We start from the raw sequence: 16,707 nt of genomic DNA on the forward strand, positions 1-16,707 counted from the left end.
TTAAGAGTTTGACTTTCTGGTTAAAAAAAGTGTTAAAAACCAACTGGAATATTATTTTTCAATTGGTTTTAAATCAATAATTCACACAGTTACAGTTTATGTATCTACATTAAAGTAAAAGCAGTGGTGTACTAGCACGTGGTGTCAAATATGTATTACAGGGAAACCAGAAAGAAAGGAATCTATATTCATTTATTCCATCCTAGGTACTCAAAAGCAGCAACAGTCTGCAAGCAGAGCAGTGTGTTAGTGCTGTTCAGCTCTCCGGGTTATTGGGGGGAGCAGGTTCTGCAGTGGTCCGCTGGTAGGCACAGAGTTGGAACACGCCTAAAAGGAAATGATATGTAGATAAGTATTAAAATACCTTCTTAAAAACGATGGCTCTCAAACAATGAAAGCTCATTAGAAGGACAGAGTAGCCATGAGTAATTGTTACTAAGGTAGGAAATGCCAAGAAGCTGCTTAGTCCCTAAATGTGTCCAGAAAATGCCCTTTTGTCATTTTATCATCAAGTTTGATATTTGACAAAAGCCTCACACTGAGGCTCTGGTTTTATTACTTATTAGAAAAATAATAAAATATTTAAAAAATAATAATAAAGCATGTTGCTTGTGATTCACTCACATTAAACATGACTCCTACAATAAGAAATAAATACAATTCAAACCTGCTGCAAAGGCCAAAATAATGGCAACCCAGCCTATGATGTAGGACCAGGAAAAGCGCCAGTCCAAGAAGCGTTTGCCAAAGAAGGTAACAGTCACACCAGTGTAAATTGCCAAAGCCAGCAGAGCGAGAAAACCTGAGAACAGAGGAGACAGAAAAAATCCACTGGGTAAAACATGAAGACATATTTCTTTGAGACCTGTATGTTGCCCCCAAAATATGAAAAAAATCAACACAAGACATTTAGTTAATTAGTTTGCATTCAGGACTTGAATGTATAATTGCTTCTGGAATCTTTTACATGATGGGAAGAGTTCCAAAAATAAAACCCAAGACAGAGGGCTGGCATCAGGCTGCCCCCTATCACCCCCAACTGGTCGTGTGACTGTTGGTGTGATTATTGAGTGTAAATAAAACTGTATTGAAATTTGTATTTTCTGATCTGCTCACTCTTGGTTTACCTGACAGGACCAGGGCAATGCCACCTGTGCGCACTCTCCTGTTCTTGGTGCCGTTAGTGAAAGCGCTCAGTCCAAGCACCACGCCAGCAAAACAGCTCAGCACTGCCAGCAGCATGAAGGCCCGTGTGGCATCCCAGAAGGCTGGAAACAAAAAGGTCAGAACCATGTCCACATGCTGAATATACACTTACATTTGCACTGATTGTGCAGCTCGTGTTGCCTCACCAAGAAGTCACAAAACCTGCCATGAATTTGATTATTTGTGTAAAACACTTAAGAATCATCTGCTTAAAATATTTAACTGTAAATAAGAATTGTAGCCAGTTAACTTTTAGAAAAAGCACACAGTTGCAGTGTAGAGGTAGGTGGACAGTATCGCTAGCAACACTGATATTGGTCGATACTAGCATAATATCCTCTAAGTTCAGTATGTAGCCCTTTAAACGTGCTAAACATTATTTTTTGAATAACTGAGGTACTGCAGTCTTTAAGCCTACATATAAACCATGTGCACTTGCTTTAGCTTTCTATGCTGTACAAATTTTTCTACTCACAACATAGTCTGCATGAATTCAGATACTTTTGTTACAGTTAAATTTATGAGTTTGTTACAAAAAATCTTGAGGTGGACCACTCACCTACAGTGATGGTGTGGGCGTGGCATTTGTGGTTGATGCAGAATCTCCAAAGCCCCTGATTGGCCGAGCTGCCAGAGTATCGATACTGCATCCAGAAGTCCGTCGCTGTAGAAACTATGAGAAGCACGAGGGCGGCCACGCCGCAGAGGGTGCCTCCTCCTGCTAAAGTATACAGCATTGTGGAGACGCCTGGCAAGAGACTGTCCTCCTAAACATTCAACAGCTGCTCGGGGAAGAGAGGACAGAGTTGGGGAAAATACAGAATTAAGAGTTTGTGCACAACACTTACATATTAATTTCCTGAAAGATCAGCTGCACACAGTCTTTGGATTTGTTTTTTTCTCCTGTCGACCCTCGAGTCTTTTAGATGATCACATAAAAATGCACAAAGCTAAGGTCCTCATTAATTACAGAAATCCATTACCAAATCTACATCTAGTAAGACAGCAAAGAGCAAGTCCCTGCCACACATGCACGTGGCTTAGTTCTTATAACTACAATAAAGGCAATCCAAAACTTGTTGCGAGTCTGAGGAGCTACCTCTTTCTGTTTAAAGCACGTTTTCCTTTTTAAATCTCGAGACATTATCTTGATGCATTTTGATGGAAAAGTTACATTTCGTATCACCACATCAGATAAATGTGCTTTTAATTTAATTCTAGAATTGGATATAGTCAGAAAAACACTTGACTCAAACTGCTGTATGACAAAAAGCTTGCCTAACAGGCAGTTCAGAGCCATTGTTCATCACTAATTCCCCTCCGTGCTCCACAAACTAATCTTCCACCACTGAGTAACTGAACCGTCAGCACTGCTGCTCTGTCAGCCAGCCAGTAAACCAGCAACTTCATGCACTGACTTTTCCCGTACTTCTCGCCAAAAAATTTCCAAACATCCAAAGAAATTTTATACCTGAGTCCCATATATTTCTATTAAGTAACATGAACCAACACTGGGGTCACAGGTCCAGTTTGTAAGCTGTACAGATCCTTTCTCAGTTAAAATAAATAAATATATAAATAAAAATCACCAATCTTGACACCTCATGTCTTCTATATCTTTGTAGGTTTTCCTCTTCAAAAGCAATTTTGTCCTTTTCCCTTTAAGGCCTCAAAGACTAATATTTTCCTGGCAAATACACTCAGTTACGTTCTTTTACACTTGTACATTTTTAAACTGATACCTCTGGTTTTGGCTGGTCGCTCTCCAGGTTTGTTGGCTGTGACAGTGCGCGTATCCTTTTTAAGCCCCCGTACCTCTGGCCCTCATTGTCCACTGCACAAAAGAGGGAATGATCGAGCGCAGCATGTGAGTGATGCTAAATCCCCCTCTTGCTCTCTTCTCTGCAGTTACCTCCATCCTTTTATCACCCCAGTGCATCTCTGAACTCTTGCTCTTGATTTTTCTCTATGTGCTGTATGACTTCCTATCATTTTTTTTTCAAACTTTTTCCTAGAAAATACTGGCTCAGACTTGGCAAGCTGTGAAAATGTATAAATTGCTTTTCTATCAAAGGCCAAAAACTGTATTACTGCCATGTAGCAATGGGAGTATGCTGGGATAGGCAGTAGCAGACTTATGTTGGCAATTGCACAGAGGAAAAGGTGAACCCATGTGCGCCCTGCACTTGCACATAACTATGTTTGCACCTACCTGTGTGCACAGGCTCTAAGATCATTTAAATCAGTGATGTACACTCACCAGTCAGTTTATTAGGTATAAGCTGACATGTCTGGACCCAACCCAGTATTAACAAGCTGTGCTAAACGAGCAGCCAGTGGGTGTGTGTGATTGATACAAAAAAAAAAAAAAAGATGAAACACATCAATTACTTCACTCGATATCTTTATTTTGTCAGTTTGTTTCAAAGTATTCCTTAAAAGAAGGTGTGTTAGACAGCCACTACTTTATTTTTTTAACAGTTTGAACCCTAATGACCCCTTGGCACTTGTCTTACTTGTGACACATTTGTGCATGTAACTATTACAGGTGGACAGTGACACGGAATATGCCATCAAGAGTCACAGATAAGGTAAAATGTAAAGCACAATACGATAATCCCACAAAGGTCAGTCGTTTTCTCAGCCTGTACCCTCGTCTCTGTCTCACACTTGCACCAGGCTGCTCAAAAAAGTGAAGCTAAAAGTTAAACAAGCCAATGACACTGGTGTTTCACACTGTGCAGTCCTGAAGCATCTCTTTAAAGTGCATCATTACCACTGTTTTGACATTAGCCTGCTGATCCAAAATACAGAGACTCTCATGGTTGTCTGCATTTAGTGGACTCTATTGTAAAGTTCACTATAAATCCCTAAACCTTCTCTGGGACACGGGTTCTCGTGAATCCACATCTCTGATTTAAGACTTTTTTTTCTTGTCAAATTTATCGACCGACTGCAGGTAAACACTTCCATGCGCTCGAACCAGAGTTCCCAAGAAGAGGTTCCTAAAGCTTAACTCGACTTGTTCGGGTGCTGCCTGTAACTCACACCCAGTGGTACTCTTTTTTTGGAGCTTTCATGTAAGTGAATAAACTGTTGTATGCATATAAGTGATGCTGATGGGTGCAGTAACCTTGTTTGAACTTGCAGCTGACAAAAGGCATGTGATAAAATACCAAAATAAAGCTGCAAATTAAAAAAACAAATCTATCAATCCAGACATCCAAAAAACTACACAACAGTTACAAAAAAGGCACGTTATGATATGCATAACCAAATGTGGCTTCTCTCCAGAACGTTAAATTCTGTCGCTCCTTCCTGCAGAAATTATCAAAAGAGTTGCTGTGTTAAGATGCTAAATGTCACATTACACCAACCCTACTTCTTTGTTTACCTCCATGTTTTGAGTGTACTTGCTTGGGCAGTGTGACAGATGAGCTACAATATAAGATAAGTATGCTCGCAGTCAAAGTAAAGTAAAGTGCTTTTTAAGATGGGCATTAGCGACCATCTTTATACTCTGTATCACATTTGCCATTTAATCTTTGCTGAAATTATAAAAGTCACAAGCTGAAAGGTATCAAGCGAACACAGACATGTTCTATGTATATTTAGAAATTCAACCTCACATTTTTCCTTAAATTTGACTCAAACTGCAAAGCCATATACACTCAGATTTCCAGAAATTCATGGTTGCTTGAGCACACATTGGCACATACCCAAAGACATATATGGACATTCATATACACACATACGTAGAAAGTGTCCTCCTTAAAGTGACTGGCTTTTCTGGCTCAAAAGTGCACCTGTCACCCTACTGTACGCACATGTGCACTTATCTTTAAACATATAAACAACTTGACGTTTACGATATGCATGTTTTGCACACCAATACACCTCGGAGCTGGGGTGTATGTGGAAACTGTGCTCTTGTGCTCTTTCTCTAAATCTCACGGGCCTGGAGCCCAGAGGATGACGGTTCGATCCGCAGACGAGGAGACAAAGGTCCGATCGTGTGGGTGCCACCTACACTGGATCACCTTGTCCCAGTGCTCCCCTGCCACCGTCTGAGGGAGGGGCTTGGTTAGGTCACCTGGGGTCAGAGAAGGGGGAAATATCACACAGGAGGAGCTTACAAACACAATTTTAAGTGCTTCAAAATTTGATTTTTCACTTCAAACAATGACTTATTTCAAGCTACCTTGAAGGTCGCTGATTATGATCCTGTTGTCATAGGAACCAGTGAGGAGATGATGGGCTCCCGGTGAGAAGCGCACAGAGCGTATGTCAGTGCTGTGGGGGCGGTACGTCTGCACTATGCGGCCTCCTCTAATGTCGTACAGCATGCAGGTGCTGTCCTCCTGACCGGTGGCGAGCAGGCGGCCGCTGGGATCCACTGCCACTGAAGCAACTGCACTTCCTGAGTAACGTACAGTGTGAAGAACGTCATGTTGTTGGATACAGCTTAAAAAGTATTTTGCTGACAGGAGCAGTTTCTGACACTCAAAGCCTTAAACGTTATCCAGGCATTTTGCATTTGCAAAGGGAAACTGTGACAAAATGTTTTACAGTTGTCATCAGCGAATACTACACCACAGTGATAAACACTTGTTTTATTATTTCAATTTACTGGAGTGCAGCGCTTGATTATGGTTTCATCAGCTGTTCATATTAAGAGTTTCATAAGAGACAGGCTGCTGACAAACTACAAACATGCAAGCAGCAGATATGCTCCTACTTTAGGTGTCCTTCATGTCGCTATCAGACAGGTAGGTGTTTGATAATGCAATATCAGTGGATTAATGTTATCACAAATAACCCAGACAGCAAACAAGATTTTATTGAACTGTTAATCATCATCTAAATGATTTTTTGCTGTAACTGGGTAGAACAGATAGCTGAGGTAATGCTAATGCTAGGAGAGCAATCAGGACAAAGAGAGGGCCGCAGCCTGGAAATAACAGCAATAACTGGATTTGCCACATTTAAGGGTAAAGGGCCATCGATAATGCATCTTTGCGGCTAACTTTGTCATCTTTTTGCTTAGATTTAAACAACAAAATATTACAAAACGAATGCAGACTCAGCTGAAAATACTACAAATAAGGTAAAACTTTAACACTACCTGCAGCTAACATTTTTAAACATTTATTTTTAAATATAAACTGTATAAATATATAACTGTACTGGATGCATATTTCAATATATTTTTAAAAGTTACAGCGTTTAAAATATCATCCTAGCTACAGTGGCTGCTGTAGGGGAATGCACATTTATGCATGTTTCCGTGTGTTAGAGCTCTCACTTCAGTTCATGACGAGGCCATAGATGAGGAGGAAGAGGATAAAGTGGAAATAGCAAATATATAGTGTGAAAGAGCTATTTGCGATTAACAACATATATAGTTGGTCTCTAGCCACATACATAAAAAACCAAGACCAGGCAGAGCAACAATGTCCATCTCATCCACTGTGTTCAAGATAGCTGGGCAACATGGCCAACATTTCAAAAAAACTGGTGCCTCCTCCCCATATTTCTATTTTTACTGGATTAGTTCTAAATTTCTGAGAATGTAATAAATGTATACTGATGTAATTACATACAAAATCATGTATATCTTAGTATATTATTTTTTTATATTAAATAACCTCAGAAAATAACTAACTGTAGCTTTCAAATATTTTTTGACTTGCCCTGAAGCGTCAGTTGATTTCTGTCTTTAATTTCTCTTTTTTCCTTTCATGGAAGTCGTGCTCTTCATAAAAGTGTAAGTGTCTTCCTGTAAAACCACTCTAACCTGTAGCAGTGTGGTAAAAACCATTTCCAATCAAACAAAGTAGCAAGTTTCAGTATGACTCACCTGTGCCATGCAAAGTTGTGCCCACCACCCGAACACAGCTGGGCACCCGCAGGTCCCAGAAGCGGACAGTTTTGTCCTGTGAGCCTGAAGCAATCATCCACCCTCCCCATGTGTACAGAGTCAGAATGTGACCTGTTCAAAACAGCACATAATATCTGAGCTCTGTTCACAACAACTCTTTTCAACAACTTTGCAATAAATGCGATAAATGTTGGTACTCGTGCTAAATTTGTGTTTCAAAGAACCTACAGTGGATGAATGAAGCAGACAATACCATAAAACACTACTGGGGACCACACTTTGAAAACCCCTATCCAGAGTTTGCTTAGACCAATCTCTCAGCTGCAGGTAAACGGGGACATACCAGTGTGTCCGCTCAGGGCATGAAGGCCCTGTCCTCTCTGACAGTCAGTAGTGTAGATGTTGCAGTCCCCGGCTCCAGCACTGATCAAAATAGATCCTCCACTTTCAGGACCTTCCATAAAAGCCAAATCTCTAATAGTGCCGTCATGCATGCTAAACTCCAGGTCTGGGCCTGAATCACAAGAGTACAGATGTTTCCAAGCAGTTTAGCAACAGAAGAAACATGAGTTTCTGCATCAGCTTAAACTTATTTTTCTAATATTTTCCTTATTGTGTGTACCTGTGGCATTGCAGGTGTCTGCATTGAAAGGCAAGACTTTGACATATTTATCATTGGAGCCAGTGGCCAAAAGCTGTCCACAGTGGCTCCAGGCGACGCAGTAGATTGAGCCCTTGTGATGTTTGTTCCGCCTGAAGCGCACAGCCGGCTGCTTCACTCCACCAGAACCACTAAAGAAGCAAACAAACATGGACACAGACAGATAAAAAAAATGATGAAGGCATGAAAAAAAAAAATTAAAAAGGTTCCTTGAATCCACCTATTTTGGATTTTTTCCATGAGTGAATTTTATTTTTCATTTTGATGAAACCGGTTGCAGCAGATGGCTGCTCTTCCCTGAGGTTTCTTCCTCTTAAAAGGGAGTTTTTCCTTCCCACTGTCGCCAAATGCTTGCTCATATTGGGTCGTTGTCTTTTTTCAAAGTAAGAAAAGGAAGTAAGCTGTTCAAGTAATCAAAATTGCTCTAGAGATACAAAAATTACATGTATCTCTGTGGCTTTCAATTACAAATTAAATATCTCACAGTGTGGATTTGTAGGTCCCTGTAAGCCGCTCTCACCTGGCAGTTAGTGTTTCCGGGTAGGCACACACTCTCAGGGTTTTTGAGTTGGAGCCGACGGCATAAAGCGCACCGGCGGGATGGAAGGCCACTGCGCGCACTGCCTGTGTGTCCTCGAGCTGGCTCACCTTAACAAACTGTGTTTTGCACTTTGCGGGCTTCACAGGAAGATAAAAAAAATAAACCAAACATTGTCATGAAGTTTGCAGCTGCGTTTAAGCATTCACAGTGGTATGCAAACGTTTGGGCACCCCTGATAATTTTCATGATTTTCCTTCATAAATTCATTGGTTGTTCGGATCAGCAATTTCATTTAAATATATCATATAGCAGACGAACACAATGATATTTGAGAAGTGAAATGAAGTTTTTAGGATTTACAGAAAGTGTGCAATAGTAACTTAAACTAAATTAGGCAGCTGCATAAATTTGGGAACCCTTGTCATTTTATTGATTTGAATACCTTTAGCACTAATTATTGGAACATAAAATTTGTTTGGTAAGCTCATTGACCCTTGACCTACATACGCAGGTGAATCCAGTCATGAGAAAGGGCATTTAAGGTGGCCAATTGCATGTTTTTCTCCTCTTTGCATCTTCTTTCAAGAGTGGCTACATGGGAGCCTCAAAACAACTCTCAAATGACCTGAAAACAAAGATTGTTCAACATCATGGTTTAGGGAAGTATACAAAAAGCTATCTCAGATATTTCAGCTGTCAGTTTCCGCTTTGAGCAACATAGTGAGGAAATGGAAGACCACAGGCACAGTTCAAGTTAAGGCTGGAAGTGACAGGTCAAGAAAAATCTTAGATAAGCCGAGGCGAAGGATGCCACAAACAGTGTCTCTTGAGGTTGAAGTTGCGCTGGGGCTGGATACTTCAACAAGACAACGACCGTAAACACTGCTCAAAATCCACTAAGGCATTCATGCAGAGGAACAAGTACAAGGTACTGGATTGGCCATCTCAGTCCCCAGACCTGAATATTATTAAAAATCTATGGTGTGACTTAAAGTGGGCTGTCCATGCTCGGAAACCATCATACCTGACTGAACTGGAGATGTTTTGTAAAGACGAAAGGTCCAAAATACCTTTAACCAGAATCCAGACTCTCATTGGAAGCTATAGGAAGTGTTCAGGTTTGGAGGCTGTTATTTCTGCAAAAGGAGGATCTTCTAAATATTGATGGAAGATTTCTGTTGGGGTGGCCAGATTTATGCACCTGCCCAATTTAGTTTAAGTAACTATTGCACACTTTCTGTAAATCCTATAAACTTCATTTCAAATATCATTGTGTTCATCTGCTATATGATATATTTACATAAAATTGCTGATCCAAACAACCAATGAATTTATGAAGGGAAATCATGAAAATTATCAGCGGTGTCCAAACTTTTGCATACCACTGTATGTGGAATGTATGGAAGTTAAATATCAACAGAGCGTGCTTACATACCTCGTGTGTGCTACGTGTTGCAGAGCTTGTGGAGTCATCCTGGACTGTAGGACCAGAGCCAGTGATTCTTTGAGCACAAAAAAGAACAATGCATAAACAAGTCATAAACATTGGGTTTTTTTGGTTCCCATCAATAAGAGCTCGGAGTGACATGTTTCAAATATTTGATAATAATTAGCAAATGCTGGCTATGAGGAAAGCTGCATTACACATAGCAAACATAGCCTTTTGAAATCTGATTCTTCTTTTTGATACATGTTCTATTTCAATTAATTAGCAGCTGAACAGTCACTAGAAGCATTCCCTACACACCAGCAAAATGTGAGCCTAACTTCTAACAAGTTAAGATGTTTCGGTGGAGACCAATAGCAGGAGGCTCTTACCTTTTATTGGGAGGAACTGGGGACTCACTGAGCAACGGCAAGCTGTGGCTCCCGGTGCTTACTGGCGTGCTGCTGCTCACCCCACCTGGCTTGTCCCTCGGCGGTCCTTTATCTGGGGTGTGACGGGTGTCAGGCACCCTGGGGCTAGATGTGCTGTTGTTCCCCGTCAGCCCGTTCCACTGCTGGCCCAGCTGCGCCATCATGTCCTCTCCACGGTGGTCGATGCCCACATTCATCTCTTCCAACTTCTGGATGGATCTAGACAAAGACAAGCTCTGTCGTAGCACCCGGCTTGCGTTTCATTCCTCGCTGACATCAAATCCTGTAGGAATGACATCCTCACCTGCTGAGGAAGGTTTCTGTGAGGTTGTGCTGGGCTCCATCCTGGGGCTTCACTCCCCCCTCCAGCAGCATCTGCTGGTAAAGCTGCTTCTGCTGCTGCTTCTGTTCCAGATGTTGCTGCACGCGGAGCCGCTGTCTGTAATACTCCTGGATGTGCTCAGTGGAGTCACGACGCTGGACACAGACAAGGACACAAGCCACCAAAATGAGTCCCCCCCCCCCCCCCCCCAAAAAAAAACCCAAACAGTTGAATTGTTTCTGCAGAAAATGTAGAAATCCCTGAAACTGTATTTTCTATTTTACCAAAGCAGGCCCTGTAGGCTGAATAATTCATAGTGCCTTTCACTGTTCTGTGCTTCAAAGCTTGGAAGTGTCCAGACACACACAAAACACACACACACACACCAGATTATAAAAGGCAAACTCGTTCCCAGAGCCACTGCTGACAACTCTTCAACTCCCAAGGCCTTGTCCTCCATCATCCACCCCATAAAAAAGTTTTCAAGGAACTCATTGCATTGAGTCAACAGTATATTATCCTTCAGGCCTCTCACCACTTTTCATGCACACACACACACGTGGTGATATAATCTTAAAGTACTATGCTCTTCTAGATGGGACCTGAAATGTATAAAGATGAGTGATGATGAAAGCAGGAGGCCATCTTTGGATGTGGCTGCATATCAAAGCAGATTATGTGTTTCCAGTGTCCATGAGCTCCACCTCGCTACACTGGGACAGGGGGCAGCAAGGTGCAAGTGCCCTATGTGGACGTGTAGTATAGAATTCAGGCAGGATTTATAATGCAATAAAGGCGTTAAGACCACACAGTTCAGGGGGGATTCATTCTGTGTCTTTAACTCCAGACTGAAAATCTTTCACTGACTTTGACTCAAGTGACCAGACAGCTAACTGTTGCTTTTTCTTCGTAACAGTCGAGAAACAGCTTTGTTCTGAGAACCCGGAGGTGAAGCCTGGCATTCATTCACTTTCACCTTTAAACAACAGATGACACTGGCTGATTTCAGGCTTAAACCATGCACATAAGTCTGCTGCTTACGGCCTGCAGTTCATACCTCATGTGTTTCTGTGCTGCACGGTGGCCCACCATCTTTTCCAGGAGTCAGAGGTGTGCGTGTGCTGTTTGGTCCATCCAGCCCTTGTGGGTGCTTCCTATAGTTAGGAAGACGTATCAATCAGTTTATCTGATTTTATATCTCAAGTCAAAAACATTTTATCTATAAGGGTTATGCAAACAATAATAGCAAAGTCAAATTAAAAAGCTCTTAATTAACCTGTGATTGAAGATTAGTCTAGATTTGTGTCAGCTACAATAATATTTCTGCTGTTTTGCATAAAATCCATTAACTATGATCTCATATATGTGCATATCACATCAACACTGATGCATTTTTGCGCCTAGTTGTACAGCTTGACTACATCCAACAGGTGGGGCCAACATCCTGTCTCAACCTTAGAATTGTGACATTTTATTTGCAGTCACCTTGTAAAACAAACTAGCAACAGTCTGGCAGACATCTATCCTAAATATATATATATTTTTAAAAAGTATAATAACATACATTAGAGGAATTTTAAATAAAGAAAAGGTTTTACATCATAGCCTGCGTGGTTAGTTGTTTGTAGGCAGGATTTAAATAATGAATCTTTGCATGGACAGGTCAAGCAGCATTTTTATTCTGGGGTTTATAAGTTTGATTCGACTGCATAGTTCTAATTAGAATGCTGAATGAGTGCAATTTGTTTTCCTGACACCAGGGAAAGTTCAGTGTTTATTTTGCAAAATAACATTTATATTTACTCCCAACAAGATGTACGAAATATCCCTTTCCAGTTTCTTTGACTTTACCTCTCAGGTGAATCGTCCTGCTGATGCACGTTATTCTCCACGAGGCTCCGGCTAAGAGCGAACTTCATGTTTGTCTCCAGGCCTCTCTTGTCCTGGGCCGCCAAACCGTGAGACAGGCCGTCCAGAGCTGGGTTGAGGGATCTCGACATGTAGGTGTCGGCCGAATGAGGTCTTTGATGAAAGGGTGAGGTAGGGCACGGGGACAGACGGTTGATTAATGGAGTAAGGAGGTCGGCGTGGCCAGCTTTGCTGGGCTTCACCAGCCGGTCCACGTGGATGTTGAGGGTCTTCTGCTGGAAGGCGCAGGTGAAGGCACCTGGGGAAAGATTCTGCAGCCAGGAGAGCAGCGACAAATCTAACTCATCACAGCCGTTCCCACACAGCATATCCACGCCAAGCAGCACCTCGCCCTCTGTGATCTCCTCTCCTGTTGCTTTACTCTACAAAACAGAAAAGCTTCTTAAAACCTATTCTATTTTTTCGGAGACACAAATGTGCAAAAACCAGACAGTTTGTTTTTTTAAACAAAAAAAAAGTAATAGGTTACTTTGCAATAAAACCCTTTTTTAGTAGTTTTGAACACCTCTGCAGGTTTGAGCCTTTTATCAGCCACTTAAGCCTAACTGTAACCCTTTTCACTAATAGCGCATCAGATTACCTGACAGAACTCGACACAGCACTCATAAAGGATCCCTTTGATTAGCAGCTGGAAGAGGCGGTTCCCGCTAGCCCTGAAGCCCGCCTCACTCAGCTTTCTGTCTGCAGGGATGAACTCAGCTACCATCGCGCAGGCCTCTTCGAAGCAATGCACTCGTGCCGTGCTCGGATTCCAGTCTTTGAACTCTGCGTGATGGGTGAGGCGTGGCAGTGTGAGGAGGAGACACAGCTTGCTGTAGTCCTCCTTGGTCGGGCAGAACTCCTCCAGACTGTGCAGGCACTTTACTGCCGCTTGCATGGTGATCTCTAGCTGTAAAAGCAGAAAAATTCAGGCGGGCAAGACAGTGATTATATTTTGGGGTGCTCAATACAGAAGCCCACTGGTGTTTTGACAGATAAAGGATGACATTAGCTGTTCCTTACAAACACAGATTATCACACAATAGGATGGGAGTGAGTAAAGCCTGCTGTGAAACTGGCTTTTTACCAGCTTAAGGAGATACCAACCCACCTGTCAATTTTACTTCTCTGTGCTCAAGTAGAGAGCTTATGTGGCCCGTAACAGACTGTTTTTTTTAACACTGGTTCGCTCTAAAAAAGTAGGCATCATCCAAAAAAATAATGCGAATCATAGAAAGAAACTGTTGCTAAACTAGTATCTCAGAGATTATACTTGCTATACTTTAACAAGTACTATAATGTGTAATTTCTTTTTAGTCAAGATTAAAATTCTCTTTACTGCAGAGAATTTACATTAACGTAGCTTTATAAGCACAGGCTGCTATACTGAGCAACGAGCAGCTGCTAGGAAACATGCATCTAGTTCATAATACATTTCAAAGACATAAATATATATAAAAGTACACATACATTTAGAGGGTCTTCAGCAGCCGACATGGCATTATTAACACACAAAGCTTCCAGAAACTTCTGCTTAAATATGATGTAGCGAAACCTGGAAACACAAGTGCAAACGTGCTAACAAACAAGTACGCTTAAAAATGTTCTTTGTTGTGTGAAGACCGGTACGAAACAGCCACATATAGCTTCTCTCACCTTTTCTTGTCAAACTTGTCCATTCCTTCTAACGGTTGAATGAACTGCATCACCTCCTCCCACTGGCCATCCAGAATGAGTTGCCTGATTAAAAACAACAAATGAACAATTTAAGAATCCTGTGAAAAACTTCTCTCTATCCCGCTTGTGCCATATGAGTGTGTGTACCTGAGGAAAAGCATATCATCAGAGTATAGTCCATTGATAACACCGCTTTCCTTCTCCAGAGCCAGCATGCTAATGTGCAGCTTCCTGGAGTTGAGAAAGTCCAGGATCAGCTTGATCACCTCAGCCTCCTTTATGTTGATCGTCTCCTCTGCTGTCATGTTGCAGATCTTTTGGGGGCAGCTTATAGCTGGCTGTACAAAAAAAAAACAAAAAAAACAACAAAAAAGAAAACAGAGAGACAAGGCAGAAGCCTGTTAATGGAAAGGTCACAGCAAAAGAAGAAAGACTTATGCTGATGTTCCCAATGTTAAGGAAATTATTCTAATTGTAATATTAATACTGTAGTAAGTGAAAAGAAATGGAAAAATAATCTGTCAGCATGACTCTTTGGCCTTAAATTGTAAGAAATAAATGTGTAAAATTACAGAAATTCTGGTGGCTCATAACCCAAACTGTCCTCTAATTATAAAACAAAGTTTTTGTTTGTTTGTTTTGTTTGAAAATGTCTGTTTTTCCTGTAGATCCATTTAAAAAAAGACATTTCTTTATTCAAGTGTTAACTTATTACTTTATTTGCTTTGCTGTAGTGTAATTGGCTAAGGAGGAGTTCTTTTTCTGTGAGAAAAGCTGTAAAACATATATAAATACAGTTAAAAGTCCAAAATGTATTTCATCTTTCACATTTTCCAAAACCAATCTAACCTTTGACCCTTATATTTGACATTTTGGTTTATGCATTCCCAAATTTTTCACACCTGTTTGCAAAAAATACATGACAAACAAAAACGGAGGTGAATTCCAGTTTTTATAATTTTTTATAATTCTCGATCTGTACACCAACACAACACATTGTTTTCATATCCAATTGAAAATGTAACTGGAAAACAATCACTTAATCATAAACCATGTTTTAAATTATTTCTATTTTCACAAGCTTTACTGCAGCCGTTGTTTGTTCATGTGTCTTTCTTCCTTTGGGTTTGCTTACACCAAGTGAAATTCATACTTGACAGAATACAGACCAGCTGGTTAAACTGGCCACTGTAGAATATTCTACTTCTCTACCTTCAAAAACTTGTTGGGAGCTTTTCCAGCATAATTTAGGCCACTGTCCGTCAGCACAATGAAACTGTCCCTACATTGCAACTTATCTACACTTCAGAATTCATCTCTCTGCTTACGTCCTCTCTCACATCACTGGACTCTGTGAGACTCATCACACTGTCTGTACTATGGTTAACAGATAATGCTACATGCTTTTCCCTTGTGTCACTCCAATTTCCAGATCAGTATACTGTTCGAGGTTATTAGGTGTTTTCTTTCTTAACGCCTAGAGAACGTTAACCTTCCCATTGATGATCCTGGTGTCTAATTTTGCAAAATGCTAATTTTTGCACTTTAATTAAATTCTTACTCTAGTCTATTATGATGGTTCAAGTAAGTTCGTAGTACTCCTTTGCACTTTTAAACTCGGTCACTAAACTGTATTTTTCTGTGATGTCCCTTTTGCTGGAGGCTTGCTTTATGCTTCAAAGGGCATCTGTGGTGTTTCTGCACATATGCATAATGTCCCTAAATGGCTCATAGTTTAAATACTGGAACATATCAAAGATGCAGTTCCAAGGTTGGGTCTTTAAATGGTTAGTCACTGCAACATCACCCAGGCAGCTACAGCAAAGACATGGAGGGGTCTTCATTATGTATGGTGCACTTGCCCTGTATGTTTAAGGTAGCGCATAGAGAGGCTGGGAGAGCAGCTTCTGACGCCGCCCTGTTCCCTCCATACACAGACAGAACATCCACCCAGCTCCGGGCCGGGATGTGAGAGCAGGTCTGCGGCCCAAACCTGACAGCCTCAGCACTTTATCTGTCCTCGGACACACCTTGTTTATTCGAGCACGGCAGCCAGTGACGAGTATTAACACCACTGGACACAAATGCAGGGCAAAAAATGATAAGCATGCCAATCATTGTCTCCCTTACTGGGGACACACCGTGCTAGACTACAGCGCAGTGCTAAACACCGCCTTGAAACAGTGCCAGCATCTCACCTGTCAGTCAGTCTGCGCCTACAGCCCGCCGCATTAAAGCCCGCGGTCTCCAGATGTAGCGACGTCCACGAAGAAGACGGCAGGGATGTATTTGACTGCTGAAAGGCTTTACTGCGTTGCCAGAAAGCTCCTTTCTCCTGCCTCGTTTCTTGTACACAGCTCGCGGTTGCCATGCGGACGTAGCCGCAAACCACCAATCAACTGTAGCAACGACGCCCAGCGGTCACACCTACAGCACGGACGCGACAACTTTCAAAGGAAATTCAGGGAGATAAAAAAGGATAGGATTTATTTTATTTTATTTTAAGAAATAAGATAAATAACAAAGAAAGACAATAAAAATGCTATTTTCTTTGAACATCTCTAAGACGAGTTTTTAAATTGCTGTCAAGCTAATATATACATTTTTTTATCAGAAAGTTGGGCATCTAATTAGAATATAGAAAATGGTTTATA

At 41.3% G+C, this 16,707-nt stretch overlaps 2 protein-coding genes across 3 annotated transcripts; both read right to left on the reverse strand.

Moving 5' to 3' along the window:
* Window positions 1–137: 137 nt before the first annotated feature.
* Window positions 138–3,057, reverse strand: lim2.2 (lens intrinsic membrane protein 2.2). The gene is made up of 5 exons (XM_085246902.1): window positions 2,949–3,057; window positions 1,766–1,988; window positions 1,128–1,268; window positions 668–802; window positions 138–327 (listed from the first exon to the last, which is right to left on the reverse strand). The coding sequence occupies exons 2-5, from the start codon at window positions 1,941–1,943 to the stop codon at window positions 257–259; spliced, it is 525 nt and encodes a 174-aa protein (XP_085103028.1). The 5' UTR covers window positions 1,944–1,988; window positions 2,949–3,057; the 3' UTR covers window positions 138–256.
* Window positions 3,058–3,593: 536 nt separating this feature from the next.
* Window positions 3,594–16,440, reverse strand: LOC146558814 (WD repeat-containing protein 47-like). 2 transcript variants are annotated; one of them, XM_085247028.1, is made up of 16 exons: window positions 16,252–16,440; window positions 14,201–14,391; window positions 14,033–14,116; window positions 13,847–13,931; window positions 12,978–13,286; window positions 12,320–12,759; window positions 11,526–11,622; window positions 10,451–10,623; window positions 10,108–10,365; window positions 9,725–9,791; window positions 8,269–8,426; window positions 7,710–7,879; window positions 7,431–7,601; window positions 7,067–7,198; window positions 5,408–5,626; window positions 3,594–5,299 (listed from the first exon to the last, which is right to left on the reverse strand). In XM_085247028.1, the coding sequence occupies exons 2-16, from the start codon at window positions 14,356–14,358 to the stop codon at window positions 5,157–5,159; spliced, it is 2,664 nt and encodes an 887-aa protein (XP_085103154.1). In that variant the 5' UTR covers window positions 14,359–14,391; window positions 16,252–16,440; the 3' UTR covers window positions 3,594–5,156. The 2 variants fall into 2 exon arrangements, with proteins under 2 accessions (XP_085103154.1, XP_085103155.1); XM_085247029.1 differs by lacking the exons at window positions 13,847–13,931; window positions 14,201–14,391; window positions 16,252–16,440.
* Window positions 16,441–16,707: the final 267 nt, after the last annotated feature.

The sequence above is a fragment of the Mchenga conophoros genome, linkage group LG15, assembly GCF_057382185.1.
Source record: "Mchenga conophoros isolate Kocher_MC1m ecotype Shallow Benthic linkage group LG15, M_conophoros_male_GT1.1, whole genome shotgun sequence".
Classification (NCBI taxonomy): Eukaryota; Metazoa; Chordata; class Actinopteri; order Cichliformes; family Cichlidae; genus Mchenga; species Mchenga conophoros.